This window comes from Lepidochelys kempii, chromosome 8, assembly GCF_965140285.1.
Source record: "Lepidochelys kempii isolate rLepKem1 chromosome 8, rLepKem1.hap1, whole genome shotgun sequence".
In the NCBI taxonomy this organism is placed as follows: Eukaryota; Metazoa; Chordata; order Testudines; family Cheloniidae; genus Lepidochelys; species Lepidochelys kempii.
The window spans coordinates 55,255,357-55,279,994 of NC_136387.1; the positions used below are offsets into that span (position 1 = coordinate 55,255,357).

Consider the following 24,638-nt stretch of genomic DNA (forward strand, 5'->3'; position numbering starts at 1 on the left):
GGGACAGGGCAGCTTTGGGTTGCCACTTTTGGTTGGAGAGATTCCTGGAGGTTTCATGACATGACATAATCTTTAATTAAAGATTATTTTTTAATTCCTGGAGACGCCAGGGCAAACTGGTTCCAGAACTGGCAGCCGGGCGCAGCGTGCCCTGAGCTTGCCTGGCTCACAGGCTCCCCAGGAGCAGCTGGGCACGGCGGGGAGGAGGCCGCGGGTCTGCCGCATCAGAGGCGGAACTATAGCGCGCGCTGGATTGTCTCCGGCCGGAGCACTTAGTGCAGTGCACCCGCCCGGAGCGAAGCCGCGCTGCAAGCAGGAGCCGCATGGACGAGGCGGGCTGCGCGGCTCCGGGCACTGCCCCGAGCGGGCCGGAGCGGGAGGCCCGCGGGTCGCCCCGCGGCAACTGGATGGCGACTCACCCTAAGGCAAGTGCGGGGGCGGGCCCCGAGCTGGCCCCATGGGGGTCCTTACAGGGGCCGAGCGGAGCCTGCTGCCCGCCGTCCCAAGGCTGCTCCCTGCGGCCCGCGGCTTGGGGTGTCCGGGTCCTGCAGCGGTGGGGCCCCCACAAGCCCCCGCCCAGCCGGGTGGCTCGGCGGTGCTGCGTGGCCCGGCACCCCGCCTGAAGGAGGGCGGAGCTGTCGGGACTGGGCGCTCCCCCAGCTGCTGGCTGCTGGATCCCGCCTGTCCCAGCAGACCCAGGCTGCCTCTTCCTCCAGGGTAACTGAGTTATTGGGGTCATGGCTGCGTATTTATGGTTTGACAGTTGCGGTCTACAGCTAAGACAAAATAAAATGGGCCATCTTCACTTAAGATTCACCCTAAAGATATTGTTTAAATGTCTCACGTACCCCTGTTAATTTATCTTAGGCTGCTGAAAGTCTTCTTTGAAAACTAAGATTGAATAGAGGGTTTCTGCCAATTTCCCAAGAAGTTTTGCTTGAGTTCTGGAAGGAATCTTTCAAGCTGACTAATTCAATCTCAGTGTCTTATGGTAACTTTTCACCACTAATCTTTTCTCTGGCTCTCAGCCTCACCTTGAAACAAACACATCTAAGAAATCAACAAAAAACAACTTGTGAGCTACCTTCCTTTAGGGAGGAAGGAGAAAAGGAGTACCCAACTGCAATAACTTGTCAAACTGAAGTTTTTTTGTGTGGTGAGCATTCAGATCAAAACGTAAAGCAGGGGTGGGCAAACTTTTTGGCTCGAGGGCCACATCTGGGAATAGAAATTGTATGGTGGGCCATGAATGCTCACGAAATTGGGGTTGGGGTGCAGGAGCAGGTGAGGGCTCTGGTTGGGGGTGCGGGCTCCGGGATGGGGCCAGAAATGAGGAGTTCAGGGTGCAGGGGTGTTTGAGGGCTCTGGGGTGGGGCTGGGGATGAGGAGTGTGGAGTGTAGGAGAGGGCTCTAGGCTGAGACCGAGGGGTTCGGAGAGCGGGAGGGGGATCAGGTCTATGGCAGGAGATTGGGGCACAGGGAGGAGGGTGAGGGCTCCAGCAGGTTCTGGGGTGGGGCTGGGGATGAGGGGTTTGGGGTGTAGGAGGGTGGTCTGGGCTGGTACTGAGGGGTTTGGAGGGCAGGAGGGGGATCAGGGCTGGGGTGCAGGGGGAGGCTCAGGATGCAGGCTCCGGGAGGCGCTTACCTCAAGTGGCTCCCGCAAGCAGTGGCATGTCCCCACTATGGCTCTTACGCGGAGGCGCGGCCAGGCAGCTCTGCGTGCTGCCCAATCTGCAGGTGCCACCCCTGCAGCTCCCATTGGCTGCGGTTCCCATCCAATGGGAGCTGTGGGGGCAGCGCTTGGGGTGGGCGCAGTGTGCAGAGCAGAATCCCCTGACTGCCCCTACACATAGGAGCTGGAGTGGCGCCGTGCTGGGAGCAGCGTGGAGCAGCCTTTGACCCTGCTCCCCGGCTGGAGTGCCGGAGCAGGCCAAGCCCCAGACCCCGCTCCCCAGCTGGAACTTGAGGGCCGGATTAAAATGACTGGCAGGCCAGATTCAGCCTGCGGGCCATAGTTTGCCCACCCCTGACCTAGTCTAGACAGAGAAACAGAGATAGTAGCATGACTAGGTAGACAGAGAGATTTGTTTCCCCTTATCTGATCTGTTTTCATTACTTATTTGTGTATTATTAATTTGAATGGTGTTTCACAGGAAACTTTTTAAAAGAGCATAATTTCTGCCCTGAAAAGCATTGATTGTAAATTCCTTAGGACACTGACCTTTGTCATCTTGGATGTCTGTAAAGCACTAATAGGCCCCATGCACACCAATGGAGCTATATAAATAATGAGTCTCCTGTTAGTAGTACTTCTTGGAATAGTCAAAACTGCTAGGTCTCTTTGTTGGAAGAGGAACTTGATGGATTAATGTGATTTTAATGTAAGAAACTTCTTAAGAGTTTAGCATATGGAGAAACCGTATCTTACATTTTATAATCAGAGCTGTTGAGGAGTATTAGCATGTTATTTACCCCTTTATGTAAAGTAAGAACCAGAGGTCTTCCAGTGAAATTAATAGGCAGCAGGTTTAAAATAAATAGAAGGAAGTATTTCTTTGCACAACTTGTAAAGGGGATGTTCTGAAGGTCGGAAGTATAACTGGATTAAAAAAAGAATGAGATGAAATTCTTGGAGGATACGTCCATTAAAGGCAAGATGGTTGGGGATGCATCCCTATGCTCCGGGTGTCCTACACCTCTGACGGCCAGAAGCTGAGACTGGATGATAGGGGATGAATCACTCTATAATTGCCCTGCTGAAGCATCTGGCACTGGCCACTATCAGAAGGCAGGATATTGGGCCAGATGGACCATTGGTCTGACTCAGTATGGCCATTTTTTATGTACTGTAGCAGAAACAGATGAAACTCAGAATCTTTCTCCTCAAAAACAGCTCTGTTCCAGAAACAGTCAAGATTCTTTTAATGCCTTTTTATCTGGGCCAAGCAGAAATGTAACTTTAAAATATTTTAAGAGGTCAATATTTATATTGGTGTTTAATCTTTTTGAATCTTAGTAGCAGTTCTTTAAACAGGCTACATACTTTCTCATGCTCTTTTGAAAGGTTTTATGTATCTGTACCAATCTGACTTCTGCTCTGCATCTTTGATTGCTGTTACATGTTGGTTTCAGCTCACGGAGATGATGTCATTGGATGTGGCTGACAGCACTCAAGTATATGCTGCGTTCTTAGTTTACTTGGACCTCTTAGAAGGTAAATCAATGAAAGTATTTTTCTTGAGAGGCTGAGCAATCTGGGCATCAAATAAACTAACGTATGTACTCTGATTTTTGAAGACCTACATGCTAGTAGCAAGTATCAGAGGGATAGCCGTGTTAGTCTGTATCCACAAAAACAACGAGGAGTCCAGTGGCAGCTTAAAGACTAACAGATTTATTTGGGCATAAGCTTTTGTGGGTAAAAAGACACTTCTTCAGATGGTTGGAGTGAAAATTACAGATACAAGCATAAATATACTGGCACATGAAGAGAAGGGAATTACCTTACAAGTGGAGAACCAGTGATGACAAGACCATTTCAATCAGGGTGTCCACTCCCAGTAATTGATGAGCAGATCAGTGATTCTCAACCATGGGTACACGTACCCCTGGGGTACGCAGAGGTCTTCTATGGGATACATCAACTCATTTAAATGTTTGCCTACTTTTACAACAAGCTACATAAAAAGCACTAGCAAAGTCAGTACAAACTAAAATTTCATACAGACAGTGACATGTTACTGTTCTATACACTACATCAGCAGTTCTCAAACCGTGGGCAAGTTAATTTTAATGGAGTTGCCAGGGCCAGTGTTGGACTTCCTGAGGCCCAGGGCAGAAAGCTGAAGCCTGAGACCCACCATGCGAGTTTTTAAGTGAGGTGAAACTTGGGGTATGCAAGATAACTCTGACTCCTGAAAGGGGTACAGTGGTTTGGAAAGGTTGAGAACCACTGCAGCTGGGGACCTTGCCTTTAATCCCTTGTGGCTGTTTCATTAAAGAATTGTTCACAAGCTGACAGTTGGTGCTTGACTGTGAGCTATAGCTCACGAAAGCATATGCTCAAATAAATTTGTTAGTCTCTAAGGTGCCACAAGTACTCCTTTTCTTTTTGTGAATACAGACTAACATGGCTGCTACTCTGAAACCTGGGAAAACTTCGTGTCTCATGGGGAATATTTTACATAGGGGGAAAAATAAAGACCACAACAAGTTGACTTTCTTTCCAAATTTATACCCTCCTTAATGATGCAACCAGAGAGAGACTTGGGTGTTGTGCTTTTGTCCCTCTCTTATTTTCAGGCAGAAACTGGCATGAAGTGACATGCGTTGGACTAGCAGAACTCCAGCTCGTATGTCTCCATGCGCATGAGAGAGAAGCTGAGAATTTACAGGTTGTGGTGCCAACACCTGTCCACATGTCATTCACTCATCAGAGGTGAGCAAGTGATCCCAGAGTATTTGGTGCTGAATTACCAGAAAGAAAAAACAAATAGAGGATGTAAATATTGATAGGGCAACTGATAACTCCTGTAAAGCTTTAGAAAAACATTCTCTGTTAAACAAAAAGACGACAGGGGGAAAAAAAGACGGGAAAAACAAATTTGAATACATGAGCTGAGTTATTTCTAGTATTAGGAACATTATGAGGGTGGGATTTTTTTCCTTTAGCCTGATCAATTTCTTTTGCTTTTTCCTCACTTGAAATAACCCTGCAATGTAACGATTTCAGCAGCAATTGGCTGTGTGTCCACTCAAAAAATGTTTTGTACTATTTAAAGTCCTATCTGAAGTATTCATGGTGATCACCTGTATTGGAGTTTATACAGATAATTATTTTCAAGTACCTTGAAGATGATGATAAATGCTTATTTTCTACTGCTTTTGTTAGATACTGAATCACAGGAATGGACTCTCTCTCTTTTTTTTATTAATTTAAATATAATCCTGGCCACTTTCAATCTGAAAATTTGCTTCTACAGGCTGAAAACAGTTATATATATATTATAGCATTTTCAGAGCTACGCTTTTGCATTAGATCTATCTAGGAAAGTGCTCTATAAACCCTTACTTTCACAGCTATATGTACAATTTCTTGTGGTGCTCAAGGAGGGAGAAACAAGAAAGATCTGCTTTTCTAATGACGTGGGTTTTGTAATGGAAAGTGTTTTCAGGGTTACTTTAAAAAGAAATTCTGTTCAAATCAAACTTTGTTTACATTTCGGGTGTGTTCCAATGGTTAGGTAAAATGTACAGTATTCTTCCCATCTGATAATGGCTATCTTCTTTCTCTTCCCTGCCCCCCATGCCTGATATCCTATCCTATGACACCTCTAAGGAACGGTTTATCTAGAGCCCTGCGTGGATACAAAATTTGTATCCACGTCTGATCTGCATACATGGTCCGCAGATATAAAGCAGATAGCATCAGATTTGCATGGCTCTAACTGTCACCTTGATCATTTATTACTGTGATGTCAGGGGAGCTGCCAACAGATCATACAGTTAATTGCACTTGATGTACAGTGAACTTCATTTATGTGCATGCTCTGTGAATGTCTTTTTTGGCACATTTACATTTTCCAGTGATTTTATAGATGACAGACTTGTCTGTAGCAAACAATCTTGCATCCCAATAGTAAATACGTAGTAGGTTATCCTGTGGGTATCTTTTCAGCAGCAGTAAACTTATGGCAGGAAATGTGTATTATGGCAACTAGTCATATGGTTGGAAGTTTTCTAGTTGTAAATTAATAAGGTTTTTCAATTGCTATTCAACAGACCAATCGTTTGGTTAGTATGGATATGGTTTTAAAAAGAAATATCACAAAACGGTATCGTCAGATGGCATGACTTGCTGCTCTGTTGTATAATCGCAAAGCTATTGAAAGAAAAGCTAGAAGACGAAGTATTTGCTACTCTTCTGCTTCTTGTGAAGGTGTTGACCATTTTCTGGGGGGGGGGGGGGGATTTCTCTCATGGTTTGTGGGTTGGAGATAGACCCAAAATGGGTGTGGGTAGTTGGGTAGCAAACTAGGATATTGGCTTTTCTCACTGAAGTTGCTTCTGCATGCTGTCTCTTGTTTCCTATATGTTGGTGGGTTTCTACTGGAAGTGAAAACCTTTTTCCTCCCTGTGGGTGGGCAAGTGCCAGCAATTCTGTGTCCTAACATGTATTTTATTGCTGGGAGATACAGCACAACATTTGTAACCCATCTTTGTATCCCATCGGACTTTTCATTCATGGACTCTGAATTTGTTTGTACTGTGGTGGCACTGTTTGCTCTGTTTCTGGCATCAGCATGGATGAAATCTTTTACTGGAAGGATGGTTGACTGTTAGAGCGAATGTATTACATTGATTAAAAGTACAGTTTGTGACCAGCTTTTGCTGTTGAGTAAATATATAGAGTATGTTGTCACTAAAATGTGTTCTGGCTGAATACAGTTCTCCACTTTCAGATGACTCCATTAAAGCTGTACATATGCCTGACCCTAATGCTGGTTTAATAGCCAATGTGGCAGGAGAATGGTATGGATACTGCTGAACACAATGTAGATACATGATTCTTGATGTCTCCAGTATACAGTGACTGGTGTCTCAATGGTCACCATCAAAAGGAGCCAAATAGAATGACCTGAGTTCTGTAAACTGCCACAGGGACTGTCCAACAAGTGCATCCTTGGGGATGGAATTTCACAGGCACATCTTACCAGTGAGAAGGCCTGCCTCCTCTTGCTGACACTGAGCAGTGAGAATCCAGAGGATGGTTTCTGGGGTACATGGGGCAAAAGGTAATGCAGTGTGTAAGGGCTGTAAATAATTAATCTGTAAGTATCTAAATGTCACTCTTTGAAAATGACTTTTCTATAGGCAAAACAATAAAATGAATTGTAGAGCCAGTTGGAAATGCAGCAGGTTGCAGTAATGCTGATCCCTTGTTCTGACTGTCAGTTTATTGAGCTAACCTTGTCTTGTGTTAGGGTTGAAACCATGGTTTAAATTGTTGATTAAAATGTACTGGCACTGTTGCTAACTAAGCCTGGAAATCATAAGCTAAATAAAAAGAAGGTAGCAAATGGCTGATGTTCACTTACTTAGAGTATGTCTACACTACGAAATTAGGTTGAATTTATAGAAGTTGGTTTTTTAGAAATCGCTTTTATATAGTTGATTGTGTGTGTCCCCACACAAAATGCTCTAAGTGCATTAAGTGCATTAACTCAGCGGAGTGCTTCCACAGTACCGAGGCTAGCGTCGACTTCTGGAGTGTCGCACTGTGGGTAGCTATCCCACAGTTCCTGCACACTCCGCCACCCATTGGAATTCTGGGTTGAGATCCTAATGCCTGATTGGGCAAAAAACATTGTCGCAGGTGGTTCTGGGTACATGTCGTCAGGCTCTCCCTCCCTCCGTGAAAGTGCCTTTTTTCCTGAGTTACCTGTGCAGATGCCATACCATGGCAAGCATGGAGCCCGCTGAGCTCACTGTCACCGTATGTCTCCTGGGTGCTGGCAGATGTGGTACTGCATTGCTACACAGCAGCAGCAACACATTGCCTTGTGGCAGCAGACGGTGTAACAAGCCTGAAAACCATAGTCATCATGTCCGAGGTGCTCCTGACCGCCTCGGTAAGGTAAGTCAGGAGCGCCTGGGCAGACATGGGCGCAGGGACTAAATTAGGAGTGACTCGACCAAGTCATTCTCTTTAGTCCTGCAGGCAGTCCTATTGCACCATCTTCTGCCGAGCAGCCAGGAGATGTGGATGGCTTGCAGTCCGACTGCACCGTCTGCTGCCAGCCAAAGATGTAAAATATAGATGGAGTGGATCAAAACAAGAAATAGACCAAGATTTGTTTTGTATTCATTTGCTTCCCCCTCCCACCCTCCATGAAATCAACGGCCGACAATCGTTTTAGTGAGGTCTGTCAGGGGCACCTTGAAAACTGTAATGGAGATTCAATCCTGCCTGAAATACCAGAGTAGGTGGGATAGCTTAGGGGGTTGAACATTGGCCGGCTAAACCCAGGGTTTTGAGTTCAGTCGTTGAGGGGGCCAGTCTGTGTGACAGTTGTTTTTGTTTCTCCTTGATGTAAAGCCACCCCCTTTGTTGATTTTAATTCCCTGTAAGCCAACCCTGTAAGCCATGTCGTCAGTCGCCCCTCCCTCCGTCAGAGCAATGGCAGACAATCGTTCCGCGCCTTTTTTCTGTGCAGACGCCATACCATGGCAAACATGGAGCCCGCTCAGATCACTTCGGGAATTAGGAGCACATTAAACACCACACGCATTATCCAGCAGTATATCCAGCAGAACCTGGCAAAGCGAAACCAGGCGAGGAGGCGACGTCAGCGTGGTGACGAGAGTGATGAGGACATAGACACAGACTTCTCTCAAAGCACGGGCACTGGCAATGCGGGCATCATGGTGCTAATGGGGCAGGTTCATGTGGTGGAACGCCGATTCTGGGCCCGGGAAACAAGCACAGACTGGTGGGAGCGCATAGTGTTGCAGGTTTGGGATGATTCCCACAGGCTGCGAAACTTTCGCATGCGTAAGGGCACTTTCATGGAACTTTGTGGCTTGCTCTCCCCTGCCCTGAGGCACAGTAATACCAAGATGAGAGCAGCCCTCACAGTTGAGAAGCGAGTGGCCATAGCCCTGTGGAAGCTTGCAATGCCAGACAGCTACCCGTCAGTCGGGAATCAATTTGGAGTGAGCAAATCTACTGTGGGGGCTGCTGTGATGCAAGTAGCCAGCGCAATCAAAGATCCGCTGATATCAAGGGTAGTGACCCTGGGAAATGTGCAGGTCATAGTGGATGGCTTTGCTGCAATGGGATTCCCTAACTGTGGTGGGGCCATAGACGGAACCCATATCCCTATCTTGGCACCAGAGCACCAAGCCGGCACGTACATAAACCACAAGGGATACTTTTCAATAGTGCTGCAAACACTGGTGGATCACAAGGGACATTTCACCAAAATCAACGTGGGATGGCCGGGAAAGGTACATGACGCTCGCATCTTCAGGAACTCTGGTCTGTTTCAAAAGCTGCAGGAAGGGACTTTATTTCCAGACCAGAAAATAACCATTGGGGATGTTGAAATGCCTATAGTTATCCTTGGAGACCCAGCCTACCCCTTAATGCCATGGCTCATGAAGCCATACACAGGTAGCCTGGACAGTAGTCAGGAGCTGTTTAACTACAGGCCGCACAAGTGCAGAATGGTGGTAGAATGTGCATTTGGACGTTTAAAAGCATGGTGGTGCAGTTTACTGACTCGGTTAGACCTCAGCAAAACCAATATTCCCACTGTTATTACTGCTTGCTGTGCGCTCCACAATATCTGTGAGAGTAAGGGGGAGACGTTTTTATAGAACAATGGGTACACTCTTTCACGGTAAACCTTGCTGTTAACATTACATACATAGCACATGTGGTTTCGTTCCAAGGTCTCATTTTTCCTCCCCCCCCCCCCACCACGTGGCTAGCCCCTCCACCCCTGCTGTTAGCCACAGGGAGTGGGGAGGAACATTTCTGTGCAGGAATGGGCACCTCTGAATGTCCCCTTAAGAAAAGCATCCTGTTTCAACCAGGTGACCATGAATGATATCACTCTCCTGAGGATAACACAGAGAGATAAAGAACGGATGTTGTTTGAACGCCAGCAGACAAACACTGCAATGCTTTGTTCTACAATGATTCCCGAGTACGTGCTACTGGCCTGGAGTGGTAAAGTGTCCTACCATGGTGGACGGAATAAGGCTGCCCTCCCCAGAAGCCTTTTGCAAAGGCTTTGAGAGTACATCCAGGAGAGCCGCGAATGCCAGGGCAAATTAATCATTAAACATGCTTGCTTTTAAACCACGTATACTGTTTTAAAAGGTACACTCACCAGAGGTCCCTTCTCCGCCTGGCGGGTCTGGGAGGCAGCCTTGGGTGGGTTCAGGGGGTACTAGCTCCAGGTCCAGGGTGAGAAACAGTTCCTGGCTGTCGGGAAAACTGGTTTCTCCACTTGCTTGCTGTGAGCGATCTACAACCTCCTCCTCATCATCTTCCTCTTCCCCAAAATCTGCTTCCGTGTTGCCTCCATCTCCATTGAAGGAGTCAAACAACGTGGCTGGGGTAGGGGTGGCTGAACCCCCTAAAATGGCATGCAGCTCATCATAGAAGCGGCATGTTTTGGGCTCTGACCCAGAGCAGCCGTTCTCCTGTCTGATCTTCTGGTAGACTTGCCTCAGCTCCTTAAGTTTCATGCGGCACTACTTCGGGTCCCTGTTATGGCCTCTGTCCTTCATGCCCTGGGAGATTTTGACAAATGTTTTGGCATTTTGAAAACTGGAATGTAGTTCTGATAGCACGGATTCCTCTCCCCATACAGCGATCAGATCCCGTACCTCCCGTTCGGTCCATGCTGGAGCTCTTTTGCGATTCTGGGACTCCATCATGGTGAGCTCTGCATGGTCACCTGCAGCTTACCACACTGGCCAAACAGGAAATTGAAATTCAAAAGTTCACGGGCCTTTTCCTGTCTACCTGGCCAATGTATCTGAGTTGAGAGTGCTGTCCAGAGCGGTCACAATGGAACACTCTGGGATAGCTCACAGAGGCCAAGTGCACTGCCGGTAGGACTCAATCGCCATGAGACAAAACTTAAAAGGGAAATGACCTGGCTGAGTCACTCCCACGTTTGCCCAGGCGCCCCGACCTCATCGAGGTCGGTTAAAAGAGCACCTAGGACTACGTCGACGACGGCTACCGGTCATACTGCACTGTCTGCTGTCAAAAGGCAATAAACTGCTGCTGTGTAGCAATGCAGTACCGTGTCTGCCAGCACCCAGGAGACATACGGTGACGGTTAGCTGAGTGGGCTCCATGCTTGCCGTGGTATGGCATCTGCACAGGTAACTCAAGAAAAAAGGCGCAAAACGATTGTCTGCCCTTGCTTTCATGGAAGGAGGGAGGGAAGGGGGGCCTGACGATATGTACCCAGAACCACTCGCGACAATGTTTTAACCCCATCAGGCCCTGGGATTTCTACCCAGAATTCAAATGGGCGGCGGAGACTGCGGGAACTGTGGGATAGCTACCCATAGTGCAACGCTCCGGAAGTCGACGGTTGCCTTGGTACTGTGGACACACTCCGCTGACTACACGCACTTAGAGCATTTGTGTTGAGACACACTCAATCGACTGTATAAAAACGCTTTCTACAAAACTGACTTCTATAAATCTGACCTAATTTTGTGGTGTAGACATACCCTGAGAAAAACCTGTGGATTTTAGCCCATGTGGTCCCTTGGCTCTGCCATGTTCCCTATTTACCGCAGACCGACAGCTGTGTCCACCAGCATACTACGTCTGAGTGTCTAATTGTCAAATTAAATTTAACATCCCTGTGGCAGAGAAAACACCACAGCGGCCCAAAACTATAGCATTTAATTTCAGAAAGGAGAAATACACAAAAATGAGGAGGTTAGTTAAACAGAAATTAAAAGGTACAGCACCAAAAGTAAAATCCCTGCAAACTACGTGGAAACATTTTAAAAACACCATAATAGAGGCTCAACTTAAATGTATACCCCAAATTAATAAACATATTAAGAGAACCAAAAAAGCACCACCATGGCTAAACAACAAAGTAAAAGAAGCAGTGAGAGGCAAAAAGGCATCCTTTAAAAAGTGGAAGTTAAATCCTAATGAGGAAAATAGAAAGGAGCATAAACTCTGGCAAATGAAGTGTAAAAATATAATTAGGAAGGCCAAAAAAGAATTTGAAGAACAGCTAGCCAAAGAATCAAAACTTAATAGCAAAAAATTTAAGTACAGCAGAAGCAGGAAGCCTGCTAAACAACCAGTGGGGCCACTGGACGATCGAGATGATAAAGGAGCACTCAAGGATGATAAGGCCATTGCAGAAAAACAAAATTAATTCTTTTCATCGGTCTTCATGGTTGAGAATGTGAGGCAGATTCCCAAACCTGAGCCATTCTTTTTAGGTGACAAATCTGAGGAATTGACCCAGATTAAGGTGTCATTAGAGGAGGTTTTGGAACAAATTGATAAACTAAACAGTAATAATTCACCAGGCCCAGATGGTATTCACCCAAGAGTTCTGAAGGAACTCAAATGTGAAATTGCAGCACTACTAACTGTCGTCTGTAACCTATCATTTAAATCAGCTTCTGTACCAAATGACTGGAGGATAGCTAATGTGACGCCAATTTTTTAAAAGGGCTCCAGAGGTGATCCCAGGAATTACAGGCTTGTAAGCCTGACTTCAGTACCAGACAAACTGCTTGAAACTATAATAAGGAACAATATTGTCAGACACATAAATGAACATAATTTGTTGGGGAATAGTCAACATGGTTTTTGTAAAGGGAAATCATGCCTCAACAATCTACTAGAATTCTTTGAGGGGGTCAACAAGCATGTGGACAAGGGGGATCCGGTGGATATAGTGTATTTAGATTTTCAGAAAGCCTTTGACAAGATCCTCACCAAAGGCTCTTCAGCAAAGTAAACAGTCCTGGGATAAGAGGGAAGGTTCTCTCATGGATTGGTAACTGGTTAAAAGATAGGAAACAAAGGGGAGGAATAGATGGTCAGTTTTCAGAATGGAGAGAGGTAAATAGTGGTGTCTCCCAGGGGTCTGTACTGGGCGCAGTCCTATTTAACATATTCATAAATGATCTGGAAAAAGGGGTAAACAGTGAGGTGGCAAAATTTGCAGATGCTACTCAAGATAGTTAAGTCCCAGGCAGACTGTGAAGAGCTACAAAAGGATCTCACAAAATGAGCAGATGAAGTTCAGTGTTGATAAATGCAAAGTAATGCACATTGGAAAACATAATCCCAACTATATGTATAAAATGATGAGGTCTAAATTAGCTGTTACCACTCAAGAATGATCTTGGAGTCATTGTGGATAGTTCTCTGAAAACATCCACTCAATGTGCAGCGGCAGTCAAAAAAGTGAACAGAATGTTGGGAATCATTAAGAAAGGGATAGATAATAAGACAGAAAAATCGTATTGCCTCTCTGTAAATCCATGGTACACTCATATCTTGAATACTGTGTGCAGATGTGGTCACCCCGTCTCAAAAAAGATATATTGGACTTGTAAAAGGTTTGGAAAAGGGCAACAAAAATTATTGGGGTACGGAATGGCTGCCGTATGAGGAGAGATAAATAAGACTGAGACTTTTCAGCTTGGAAAATAGATGACTAAGGGGTGATAGAGGGCTATAAAATAATGACTGGTATGCAGAAAGTAAATAAGGAAGTGTTGTTTACTCCTTCTCAGAACACAAGAACTAGGGGTCACCAAATGAAATTAATAGGCAGCAGGTTTAAAAGAAACAAAAAGAAGTATTTCTTCACACAATGCACGGTCAACTGTGGAACTCCTTGCCAGAGGATGTTGTGAAGGCCAAGACTATAACAGGGTTCAAAAAAGAACTGGATACGTTCATGGAGGTTAGGTCCATCAGTTGCTATTAGCCAGGATGGACAGGGATGGTGTCCCTAGCCTTTGTTTGCCAGAAGCTGGGAACGTGCAACAGGGGATGGATCACTTGATGATTACCTGTTCCGTTCATTCCCCCTGGGGCACCTGGCATTGGCCACTGTCAGAATACAGGATACTGATCTAGATGGACCTTTGGTCTGACCAAGTATGGCCGTTCTTATGTTCTTAAAGTGTTCCAGAATTAAGGCCCCAGCCCAGTAAATCATTTAAGCATAGATAGTTCCTGTGAAGTCAATGAAACTATTGGCATGAGCGTAAGTATTTGCAGGACTGAAATCAATGAAGCCAGTTTCACTCTCAGGTTGTTAGTATCGCACTGTTTGGAGTGTTTATTTGTTTAAACATAACTATGTTTTGACAAATATTTTTTGAAAGTGTTTATTGGTCTTATGTCAACAGACTTTGTACAAACTTTGGGGGCCAGAAGTGGGTTGATGTCCCTTTTAAACATTTGTCCAATTTGTAATTAGGCAACATGTTTTCTTCTAGTGAGCTGTAGCAATTTTTGCATAGAAACAATAGCACTATCATTTTTCTGGTTCACTTTTACCTTGTAAGTGAAATTAAACATTCTCTTCACAACTGTAATTGTCAGTAGTTCTCCAGCCACTAGTATCAATTAGTTGCAAATTGCTCACTTGTAAGATTATTCTTAAAAAGGCATATATTGTAACTTAAGCTACTTCAAATATTAAACTTCCTGAAACTGGTAAGTTGGTTAGCATCCAAATAGAAACTTATTTTTAACAAGTCAGTAATTACTGTTTATACCACTCAATTCGCTTGTGTTCATGTGTTCAAAGTTGCGATAGTCTAATATAGTTTTCAGAAGTCTAGTTATTTCTTAGAGTGGGAGAGGGAGGTCTCTGAGGTCAATTAGTCTTAAATATGAAATGTTAAAAACAGACTTGTAGGCTGCCCTGCAGGATCCTCTGCCAAAATAAGGAGAGTGACTTTTTATCATGTGCAATAAGGACAGTGACTGTTTTTATCATATGTGAATTTAACCTTCCTCTGTTGCCTCATTCTACCCAAATTTGAAAACTAAAGCTAAAGCTAGATCAAGGGCATAGTGCTTGGGACTAGAAGGGCTGACTTTTCACAGACACGCGGGTCTATCCATCTCTCCGGTTTCAAGGCAGTCATCTGGGAGCAGTGTTTGGTGTAATGTTTGCCTGGCTGGATGCTCTGCTGCACTGACTGCAATACTGTAGAGAACTTTTCTGTTGGTTGTTGTGAGTAAGGGGACTCTTGTTTCCAGCACAAGTTTGGGTGAAGTGCTGATTTCTGTATACAGAGACTAACATACATTAATTCTCCAGCCCTGACTTGCCCCTTCACATGCTTGGAGGGGGAGGAAGCTGTTCAGTTTGGTCAAGCTTCTGCTGAATTATTCATCCAGGAGCTATAAAGGATAGATTCAAAACCTTCAGCTTCCATAGTATGGAAAGATTATGGCTTATTTCAGCTAATTGGAGCCCTGTGCCGTATATTACAAACTGCTCACTGCACTCATTGGTTTTGTCTTTGCTTTTCAGACGTTTTTTGCAAAGAGAATTTTTAATAGAAATAAAGAGTATCTTCACCTCCCTCTTTGTCTTGTTGCACTGGCTGCCCGTGTCCAGATTCCCGTAAGGTCTGTCCTGCTCGTTTGAGGATTTTCCTGAATATGGCTTGGGCAGCTAACCAGTTCTTCAGTTGCCTAGCATCTACTGCTTCTTTCTCTGGCTATCTCCAAAAAGAGAGAGCATGCACACTCCACCCTGCCCTCCAAAAGGACCCTGTTAACTTGAATTCTAATTAGCAGTAAATGAGTTTTAAAATAGTTTCAGGCATTATACCTGCCCCTTCTATTAAGAATTGTGCCCATCGCTGTCATGGCTACGAATATTCCAGAAGTGCATTAAATGAAGAGACCTAGTATCTGTCGTGTGATGACACGTGAGCCTCCCCTGCTATTTGTAATTTTACTACCGTGTTTTCCTAGTGTGTGAAAGACCCACGCGACAGGAGAAACTGCTGAATGCAAAGTGCTGTCACATACGCGAGCTGGGGAAATGCTTTTGTCTAACCTCAGTGATGGGGATTTTATCTCTTTCTTGTAATAACAATAGGTAAAATATTTTCACACAAATGTGGAATTGAAAAAAAATCAGTGGTGTCTCTTTCTTTCGGGTTAGTGATCAAAGGACTGGATTGCAGCATGAGTGGTTGTTTTGGGTAAACTGTTAAGCAGGAGAGTGTGGCCTATGGGCTATAATTCATGATTGGGAATTGAGGTCTGGGTAGTACTCCTGTGTCTGTCATGTAACCTCAGTTGATGGTTCTATAAAATGGAGAGAATATCTACTTCACAGGTGTTGGGCTTAGTTCAAAGCTTTAAGGGCATGTCTACATTGCAGCCCAAGCTCTGGGACCTTCCCACCTCACGGGATCCTAGAACTCGGGCTGCAGCTCAAGCCCGAACATCTACACCACAATTAAACAGCTCCTTAACCTGAGTCAGCTGGCATGGGCCAGTTGTGGGTGTTTAACTGCAGCTTAGACATACCCTAAAATCCTCTGCCTAGGTAGGTGGTTTAGAAATGTAAACTGTTAAATGTGTTATTTTATATAGCAATATCTTTTTCATGATGAAATCCAGTTAATCTTATACAAAGTAGATTTAAAGTATACTTGATAGGGGTTTTGTGTGCAAATTTAAGGCCTAACTCTGGTCACGCTGACCTCAATAGGAGTAGGATCTGGTTTGCTATGAGCATGCAAAATCACAGGCATGAATTTTAGAAGCAGAGTTCAAGTTACCCTGAAAATTTGGTCCCTTAAATCTAAGAAGAGGGGAAACACCTCTTTTACAAGAAACACTGATGTCATTTGTGGGATTATCTTTATTGCTTTGTGGGATTATTTGCATGAGAGTGAATTTTCAGTACATCTTCACTCTTGCAGTGCTTCAGGTTCTCCTAGTTTTTCTGTCCCTGGATTTTTCCCATCCCAGTGCTTCTACTGAAATTGAGATCTGTTGCTGGTGAAACCCCAAACCTTAGCAGCCTCTCTTGTAACATTCAATGACTTTTCCTCATTTAAAAAAAAAAAGAAACTTGCAGGATATTTTAGCTCAGCAGACTTCTCACTGTGCTCCCAGCAGCACAAATGCTTGATTGTTTTATAAGCTCTCTTGGGGCTCCAACTGCCTTTCAGTTTTACTAGGCAGTCGCTGGCATGAATCCCTTGAAGGTGGCATGTGTAAGGGTATCTGTTGTCGCTGAACCTCTGGATGAACAGGGCTATTCCGGAGCCTCAGGCACCAAGTTAATTATGTATTGTAGTCCACAATTTCATTTTGGCAAGACGGCGTAAAACACTGTAATGATTTTGCTATTGTATACATGCTTCATTTACAAGACTGCATTCACTAATAAGTGGCGTTTATTAGGACAATGCATGCTTCAGAGCAAAACAGAAGTCATGATCTATGATTCTAAGTTCTTCCAGAACCATCACAGGATGTCCCCATCGTGAGTTAAGTTTCTTGGTATACAAGCCTGATATTTGGAGTTTTTAATGCTGACATGTCAACAGTGACAACAACAGGCACCAGCTAAAGTTGCTCATAAAGAGCAAAAAATTCAACCTCCCTCTTGCTGCCGGTTAACCACAGCTCTTTTGGCTTTGAACTTTTAGCTACACCTTATTGAAATCTGGTAGTGGATTATATTGAGCTTTTTAAAGTTAAAAATGGTGTTGACAAAGGGTGCTTCTACAGCTCCATTGGAGAGAAGTGACTGGCTTGCAACTTCTGTCAGACTGTTATGTTAACTTTAATGAGTAGGAATTTGTGTTCCTTTGCAACATCGGTCATTATGCAAGTAACTTGTGTGTCCTAGAACTAAGTGAGCTTTATTTTTGGGGGAGAGTTTGGCCCAAAACAGCCAGGACATCTGAAGGCTGTGAGGCCCAGTGCACAGGGTCTGTTAACTCTCTTATGTCCTTTAAGAAGATAATGAGAAATAATAGCTGTAGATAATGACCAGCTATACACAGTGCATGCCATCAGCATTGTACCATTGATACTGATGTATACTTAGGTGATCAGTAAAGATGGAAAGACTGGATATTGTAACACACAGTCTGCATGATGACTGATGCGTGAGGAAGGGGGAATCAGGAATACAGTGGAAATGAAGACTGCCTTTTGGCACTGGTTCAGATTAAAATAGTAGCATAGTCAACATTCTGGGCCCTGTTGGTCCTGGGGGATGTATCATTTTTTGGGGTACCCAAATAAGCAATGCAGGATTCAGCGCTAAGGAATTAAACCATTAGCTTTAAAGTTTGGGCCTTCATCTTGAGGAGCTGAGCATCCTCGGTTTCCTTCAGTCTCACTGGGAACAACCTCTGAGGCTGCTCAGTGCTTCACAAGACTGGTCTCTGCTGCTGAGAATGTTGAAGAATGGAGGCAGTTGGAACTGCTCTGATGAGGTAGAGCAGGGAGTAATACTCCAGAATTTAATTCTCCATTCTTCAAGAATTGTTTAAGGTTACCAGGCCCTGGAGAGAGATCAGGGTATATCTTGAGCACCCGTCTACAATCAGTGGGGAAGAACTATTTCTGGCTATTAAGTTGGGACTACTTTTTTCTCTTTCCATCAGAGGAGAAGGACATGGGAAATAAGCAAAATGCAAATATGGGAAACAGTTCCCCCCTATGAAGTTACTGGGTGATGTTCTCTGGCCTGTATTGTGCAAAAGGTCTGAATAGATTATGATAATGGACCTTTCTGGCATTAAAATCTGTGAATCTTCCCTGCTAGGAGTCAAGAATGAACTGGATACAGGTACTGAGCTATGCTTTCAATCCGGTGTGTGGTTTTTCAGGTGAAGTTGGAGGCACATTGGAAGACCTACAGGGGGAAGCCTGCAACACCATAGGCTATGCTGTGGATAATTGAGCTCCTTTATCCCCCATGCTGGTAATATTCTACTTTTCCTAGAAGAAAAGGCCATTTGTATACAAGTGGTTTCAGTTAGAGATGTTTATGGGAGCAGAAACTCCTCATATCAGCGAAACCTTAACAGGAGGTAGTGGTTTGCCTTTTTCTATTATCTATGCTGTAGTCACATTCTTTGAATAAGTGGACTAGTTCATACTGCTATCTTTTCATAGGCTCTTAAATTATTGAAATGAAGGCTTATTAGCGCTGCCAGATCTGGCAAAGAAAAATATCTAGTAATATTTCTGAAGGCCAAAATGCAGAAAGGACATCTGGAGAGAGGCTGCGTCAGTTTTTGGCATTTCTTTACTTAGGGGCAATGGTCCTTTGAAGTAGAAAATACTTTTTGTTGTATCTATATTATTAAAAAAATAGTGCAGTGTTTATCAGTCTTTGTTCATTGCAGATCTGATGTACAGTAAAGTCACAGTGCAAATCCAGATAAACATCTATCGCAGTCTCATTATCTTCCTGCCTGCTCTTATGAATGACTACGGCTGAAAAGGAACTTAATAAAAAATGCTGTATGTGATCCCAACAATGATGCCTTGAAGGGAAACAGGAAACACATGCGTCTGCAGACTTCCTGAATTCCAGGGACTTATTCCTTTTAAAAGCTCTCCTCCAGATAATCTCCAACAGTTCTGCATTGCATTACAGTGTATAGCAACTAGATGTATCTTCCACAAGATTCAACAGGCTCCTTTTGTCCCTGTCTGCATTACGAAAACGACCTGTTCCAATGATGGGCCCCCCTGGAGCATCTTAAGCCATGATTGAAATGGTTTGTCTGGTAATATTGATCGTGTTGAAGAATGGCCCAGTTGCTGAAAATGTCATGAAATTGAGCAAAGGGGGTCTTAGACAATCGGGGTGGGGTGGGAATGCTAACACTAAGGCCTGTTAGGATGAGGAATATCGTCCCTATGGGAGTTGGATGGTGAGAAGCCCACTGATTGTCTAATCTAGTTTTAAATGATTCAGACTACTCAAGAATAAACATTAAGGAGCTCCTTTTGTGTTTGGAGGTAAAGACCACACCAACCAACAGCACATGCTTCAATCTAGTCCCAGGGCTACTCTTAAAATGAGTATGAGTTTAAATTACATGGCTCTTGAAATTCCTCTTGCAGCCATCTACCACCATCCTGCATAATCTATATTCTCAGGAGGGAGATCATCCTATAAGTCTTGCCAGGGGTGGTGTTTCTCTAACAGGACTCCACGCACTACAAAATTATGTTAACCTAAGTTCCGTCAGCATACAGCCATTGCCGTAGTTAAATTGCTTTTGCATGTTCACACTACACTCCTTGTGTTGGCGGTGCGCGTCCTCACCAGGAGCACTTGTACCGACTGTACTGTCAAGTGTGGGGCATTGGAGGACAGCTTCTGAAAGCCAATTACAGTTGGTGTCTGTGTGACAGGTTGGGTCACAGAAACCACCTTGGGACTGCCACCTGCTGTGCTAAGACTATCTCTAAGCCGACTTTCCCTAAGAGCTTGGAACTTCAGTACTTCTGGTTATGCCAGACACGCTAGCCTGCTACAAACACAGACCCAGGTCTGAACCACGTCCCTCAAAAGCTGCAGGCTTAACTGAAAACCGCTTAAGAAGTGCTCCTGTCTCCAACACCCAGATACCCAGTTCCCAATGGGATCCAAACCTCAAATAAATCTGTTTTACTCTGTGTAAAGCTTATACAGGCTAAGCTCATAAATTGTTCACCCTCTATAACACCGATAGAGAGAGATGCACAGCTGTTTACTCCCTCAGGTATTAATACTTGCTCTGGGTTAATTAATAAGTAAAAAGTGATTTTATTAAATATAAAAAGTAGGATTTAAGTGGTTCCAAGTAATAACAGGCAGAACAAAGTAAATTACCAAGCAAAATAAAACACAAAAGTCTAAGCCTAATACAGTAGGAAACTAAATGCAGTAAATCTCACCCTCAGAGATGTTCCAATAAGCATCTTTGACAGACTAGACTCCTTCCTAGTCTGGGTCCAGCAATCACTAACACCCCTGTAGTTACTGTCCTTTGTTCCAGTTTTTTTCAGGCATCTCTTGAGGGTGGAGACGCTATCCATTGAGCAGGATGAAGACAAAATGGAGGGGCTTCCAGGGGCTTATATAGTCTTTCTCTTGTGGGTGGAAACCCCTCTTCTCCTATGTAAAATCCCCTCAACAAGATGGAGTTTTGCAGTCACCTGGACAAGTCACATGTTCATGCATGACTCAGTTCTTTACAGGCCGACGCCATTGTTTACATGTTAGTTTGAAGGTTCCCAGGAAAGCTCAGATGTGAATTGGCAACTTCCAAAGTTCATTGTTAGTTAAGTACTCCCAATTACTTGAATAACCCCTTCACACTATGTTGACCAATCTGTCTTATGTCTTCCTACGGCAAACACTTCAAATACAAGCATAGAGCCACCGCTCATAACTTCAGATATAAAAATGATACATACCTACAAATAGGATGAATATATTCAGTAGATCATAACCTTTGCAAAGATATGTTACACGGCAAATCTAGCATAAAACATATCCCAGTTATGTCATATTTACACTCATAAGCATATTCCTATAAAGTATTATGGGGTGCAACGTCACAGTCTACACTGTGTTGACCTAACTACATCAACATTGACTCTGTGCCTCTCATGGAGGTGGAGTTATTAAGTTGGCATAGTGGAGCAGTTACGTTGTCAGGAGAGAAATTTTAGTGTATACACTTACATAGGTTGTTGTAGGCTGCCTTGTGTCCCCCTAACTCTAGTGTAGACCAGGCCTCTGTCTACCTTCTGACCTGCTGTTGAATTCTTAATTGGCAGGGCAGTTTCATGAGTTGTGCACTACTTTTAGGGCACGTCTGCAGCAAAGATGAGAGAATGGGGCACTTGCTGTTATGTACAAAATTATAGTGTTGCAGATGCCAGGGAGACGCCATAGTATCCTTCCTTAGTTCTAGAACACTCTTCGCTCACTCTCACACACTTTATTATTCACTGTGCTTCTGTGAAAAGGACACTTATCACCCCTACCTACGGCCGTTTGGTGTGTCTTATGGAAAATTGCTCATCACACTGTGGAAGGCCAGAGAAGAGTAGAAGCCTGTAGTTCTGAAGGTATCGCTTATAGTGGAACCTGTGTCCACACTGCTCCAACCCACTTCAAATCATAAATGCGCTGCCTTTGGGTTTAAAAAAAAAAAAAGAGCAATTCAATCTAACGTGATGGGCGGGTATTTTCTCCCTACATGCTGAACTGTGCTTGAAATCGGCACTTTAGCTGGTGGCCCTGGGCCAATAATGTACAGCTGCACCACCATGCACCCTGGCAGGGAGATCCCAAACTGAAAGCCACTTGGCAATCAAAATAGTACTAGGGGTAGGAGGAGATCTAATTTAAGGTGTTTGATCTTTAAGCATTTTGGAGGCAGCCCCCTTCTGCTCTACCACATACAGCATCTCCTTGCGTGGCTGATCTCTGCTTTGTCACCAGCAGCATATATAGTAACAAAGGAGTGTGAAAATATGGCTTATGATTGTTTTAATGTCTATGCTGTGTGAAATGGCTGGTAGACCTCCCTTTGCATGACACCTTCTGTGAATAGGGCCCAGCTGAAAAACCTGCAAGGAAATCTTTGTTTTTCTTCGTTAGTGAAACTGAAGTATGACTGATTTCTGCAAAACTCTGAGACTGCTAATAGAGCACTGGGAAGATCATGTGCTTAAAACGTCATTTGGGCTTCTAGGCTGCTGCTTTATTCTCTGCCACTTCCCATTTGATTCCTCTGTGATCCTCTAATTTTTAAAATGGGATGGAGGAAGATAATTAGAGCTTGAGAACAGGTGCATTTGGAAACACTCATTTTGAGCCAGTGTCTGACTTGCAGGATCTACATCTCTTGTTGGGGGTGACTCAAAGGTACATCAAGTGATGGGGCGGGTACGCATACTGTAGGGACAGGTAGGCTCTGTAGCAATATCCTGGACAAACTCTCCACACGAGGCTTATTAGCAAACACGATGGTTTTCAGTGATGGTCATATACAGATGTTGCCACATCAATCATTTAAGCCAGGAGTTCTCAAACTTTATTGCAAAGGGGGTTGTGACACTCCTTGGGGTCCTGATCCACAGTTTGAGAACTGCTGATTTGAGCCACTCTTAGTCGTTACATGTCACCGCTCTAACATCCTCAATGCTGTTAGACTAAATAGTCTCTCTTAGAGCCCTGTATATCTGTGCTGTGATTTTTGGATCATAAAGTGACCTTCCTTTTTTTTTTTTTTGGTTGAGGACCCTTGATTCAATTAGTAGACAATAGTCGACATATTATTCCTAAAATGAACTGAGATGGAAGCATTTCTTCTCTGTATTGTCCTGGATTTAAAAAATAGGAAGCAGAAAAGTAGTTGACAGGGAGTGTTAGTTAACTATTTGTCTTCCTCTCCCTGAAAGCTACTTTTGAGGCTAACAGACTGGATTGGGTGGCGGGAGATCTTACTTCATTTTCTGGCTCTGTCACAGACTCACTCAATTTCTCTGCACTTCAGTTCACCCATGTATAAGATGGAGATAATGCTCCATTTAACACTTCATCCATCTCGTCTATTTAGATTGGAAGCTTTTCAGTTCAGGGGCTATCTTGTGTGTGTACCATGTCTGGCACAATTTGGCCCCCAATTTTGGATGGGGCCCCTTGGGGCTACCATACTATAAATGGTTAATAAGGTGGCAATGTAGTCAGCTGGTATATACTGTACTGTATATAAATGAGTGCACTACCTGTTAATATATTGACAAATTTAGTTCCAGCAGGGGTCTGTGCAACTGGAGAATTTTAAAATCAAAACGAAGGCTAATTTTTCCTCAGGCATTTAAATGCATTTCTTTAACTCCAGAAATATAACCCTTAACAGGGCTGACTAGTGGGACTGGATCATAGGACTCTGATGCTTACCCTGAACTAATGCTAATCACGGTGTTGAACGTGCGTGTGTAGTGAAGGCAAATAGTCGTGCTTTACAGCATAAAAATCACTGTTTATAATGGATCATGGCTCTAGTAACTTTAAGGATAAGTTAAATGCTACACTGTAGGCTCTGAAAGCTTTGTAAAGAGAAAAGCCTAAACACAGCTGGTGAAAGAGAGAGCGCTATGTTGAAAATGTAATGCTTTGTTCCCACTGTTCCTCTTTTCTGCTCTCTTAGCTTTCTGCTGCAAGGAGAAATGGGTTCTCTAAGCAGGATGGTGGTATAGATTAGGCAATGAGCAGTACTGCTACTCCTTTAAAGGTAGAGAATTCACTGGACAGCAGAAGTGTTCACGATTTACTGGCTGGGGTGTCCTCAACCCTATACATCCTGGGAAATAAGTGATATTGCAGTTTTAGCTTGATGCTATGTTGAAATGATTGTGAATAGATTCCTAACTGACTGTCTTTCTTTCAGGCTCAGAGAGATCATGAAGAAAGCATGTATTCCACAAGATGGAACAGATTCCCCACTGTCGGTTATCCTGGCTATAGTTGAGTCAGATTCCACAGTAGTCTATTATAAACTGACAGACGGTTTCATAATGCCAGACCCTCCTGATGATACTGAAGACGTGGACAATAAACAGTGGAGAAAGAAAAGAAGGAAGCTTTTGAGATGACTTTAAGACAAAGACGAACTGTTTCTTGGCCCCTTATTTTCAAATCTAAACAAATTCAGTAATTTGTGTATGTAAATTAGAAGGTACAATGGCTTAACTGCTGCATTGCAAATCTTCACTTGCTCTGCAGAACTCAGACGTCTGCAACATGCCTCAAAGTAAAATGGTTTGTAACATGTTTCAAGGACCTGACTTTTGTATAAGGCAAGTTACTCCTTCCTCCTCTTTTTTTTTTTTTTTTTTGAGAAGCAGAAGGTTTCAAACTTTGTCCCTTCTTCACACACGCCCCTACATTTGTGGGAATGTAAAGACTTAACAGAGTCAGACCTATGGCATAATTTTAAAGGTAAATATTGAAATAAAGTAAACTGTTCTTTAGTGTAGTGTGGTTGGAGTGAAGGTCTTCAAACATACACTTCTGCGTAAGTTAAAAAGG

The 24,638-nt window shown here is 43.9% G+C and overlaps 1 protein-coding gene across 2 annotated transcripts; it reads left to right on the forward strand.

Annotated features, from left to right (window-relative positions):
• The first annotated feature begins 283 nt into the window (after window positions 1-283).
• Window positions 284-24,380, forward strand: TSEN15 (tRNA splicing endonuclease subunit 15). Of its 2 annotated transcripts, none has more exons than XM_073356654.1 (4): window positions 284-425; window positions 3,133-3,214; window positions 4,303-4,438; window positions 23,998-24,380. In XM_073356654.1, exons 1-4 carry the CDS (start codon window positions 324-326, stop codon window positions 24,200-24,202), a joined length of 525 nt encoding a protein of 174 aa, XP_073212755.1. In that variant the 5' UTR covers window positions 284-323; the 3' UTR covers window positions 24,203-24,380. The 2 variants fall into 2 exon arrangements, with proteins under 2 accessions (XP_073212755.1, XP_073212756.1); XM_073356655.2 differs by lacking the exon at window positions 284-425 and adding an exon at window positions 482-717.
• Window positions 24,381-24,638: the final 258 nt, after the last annotated feature.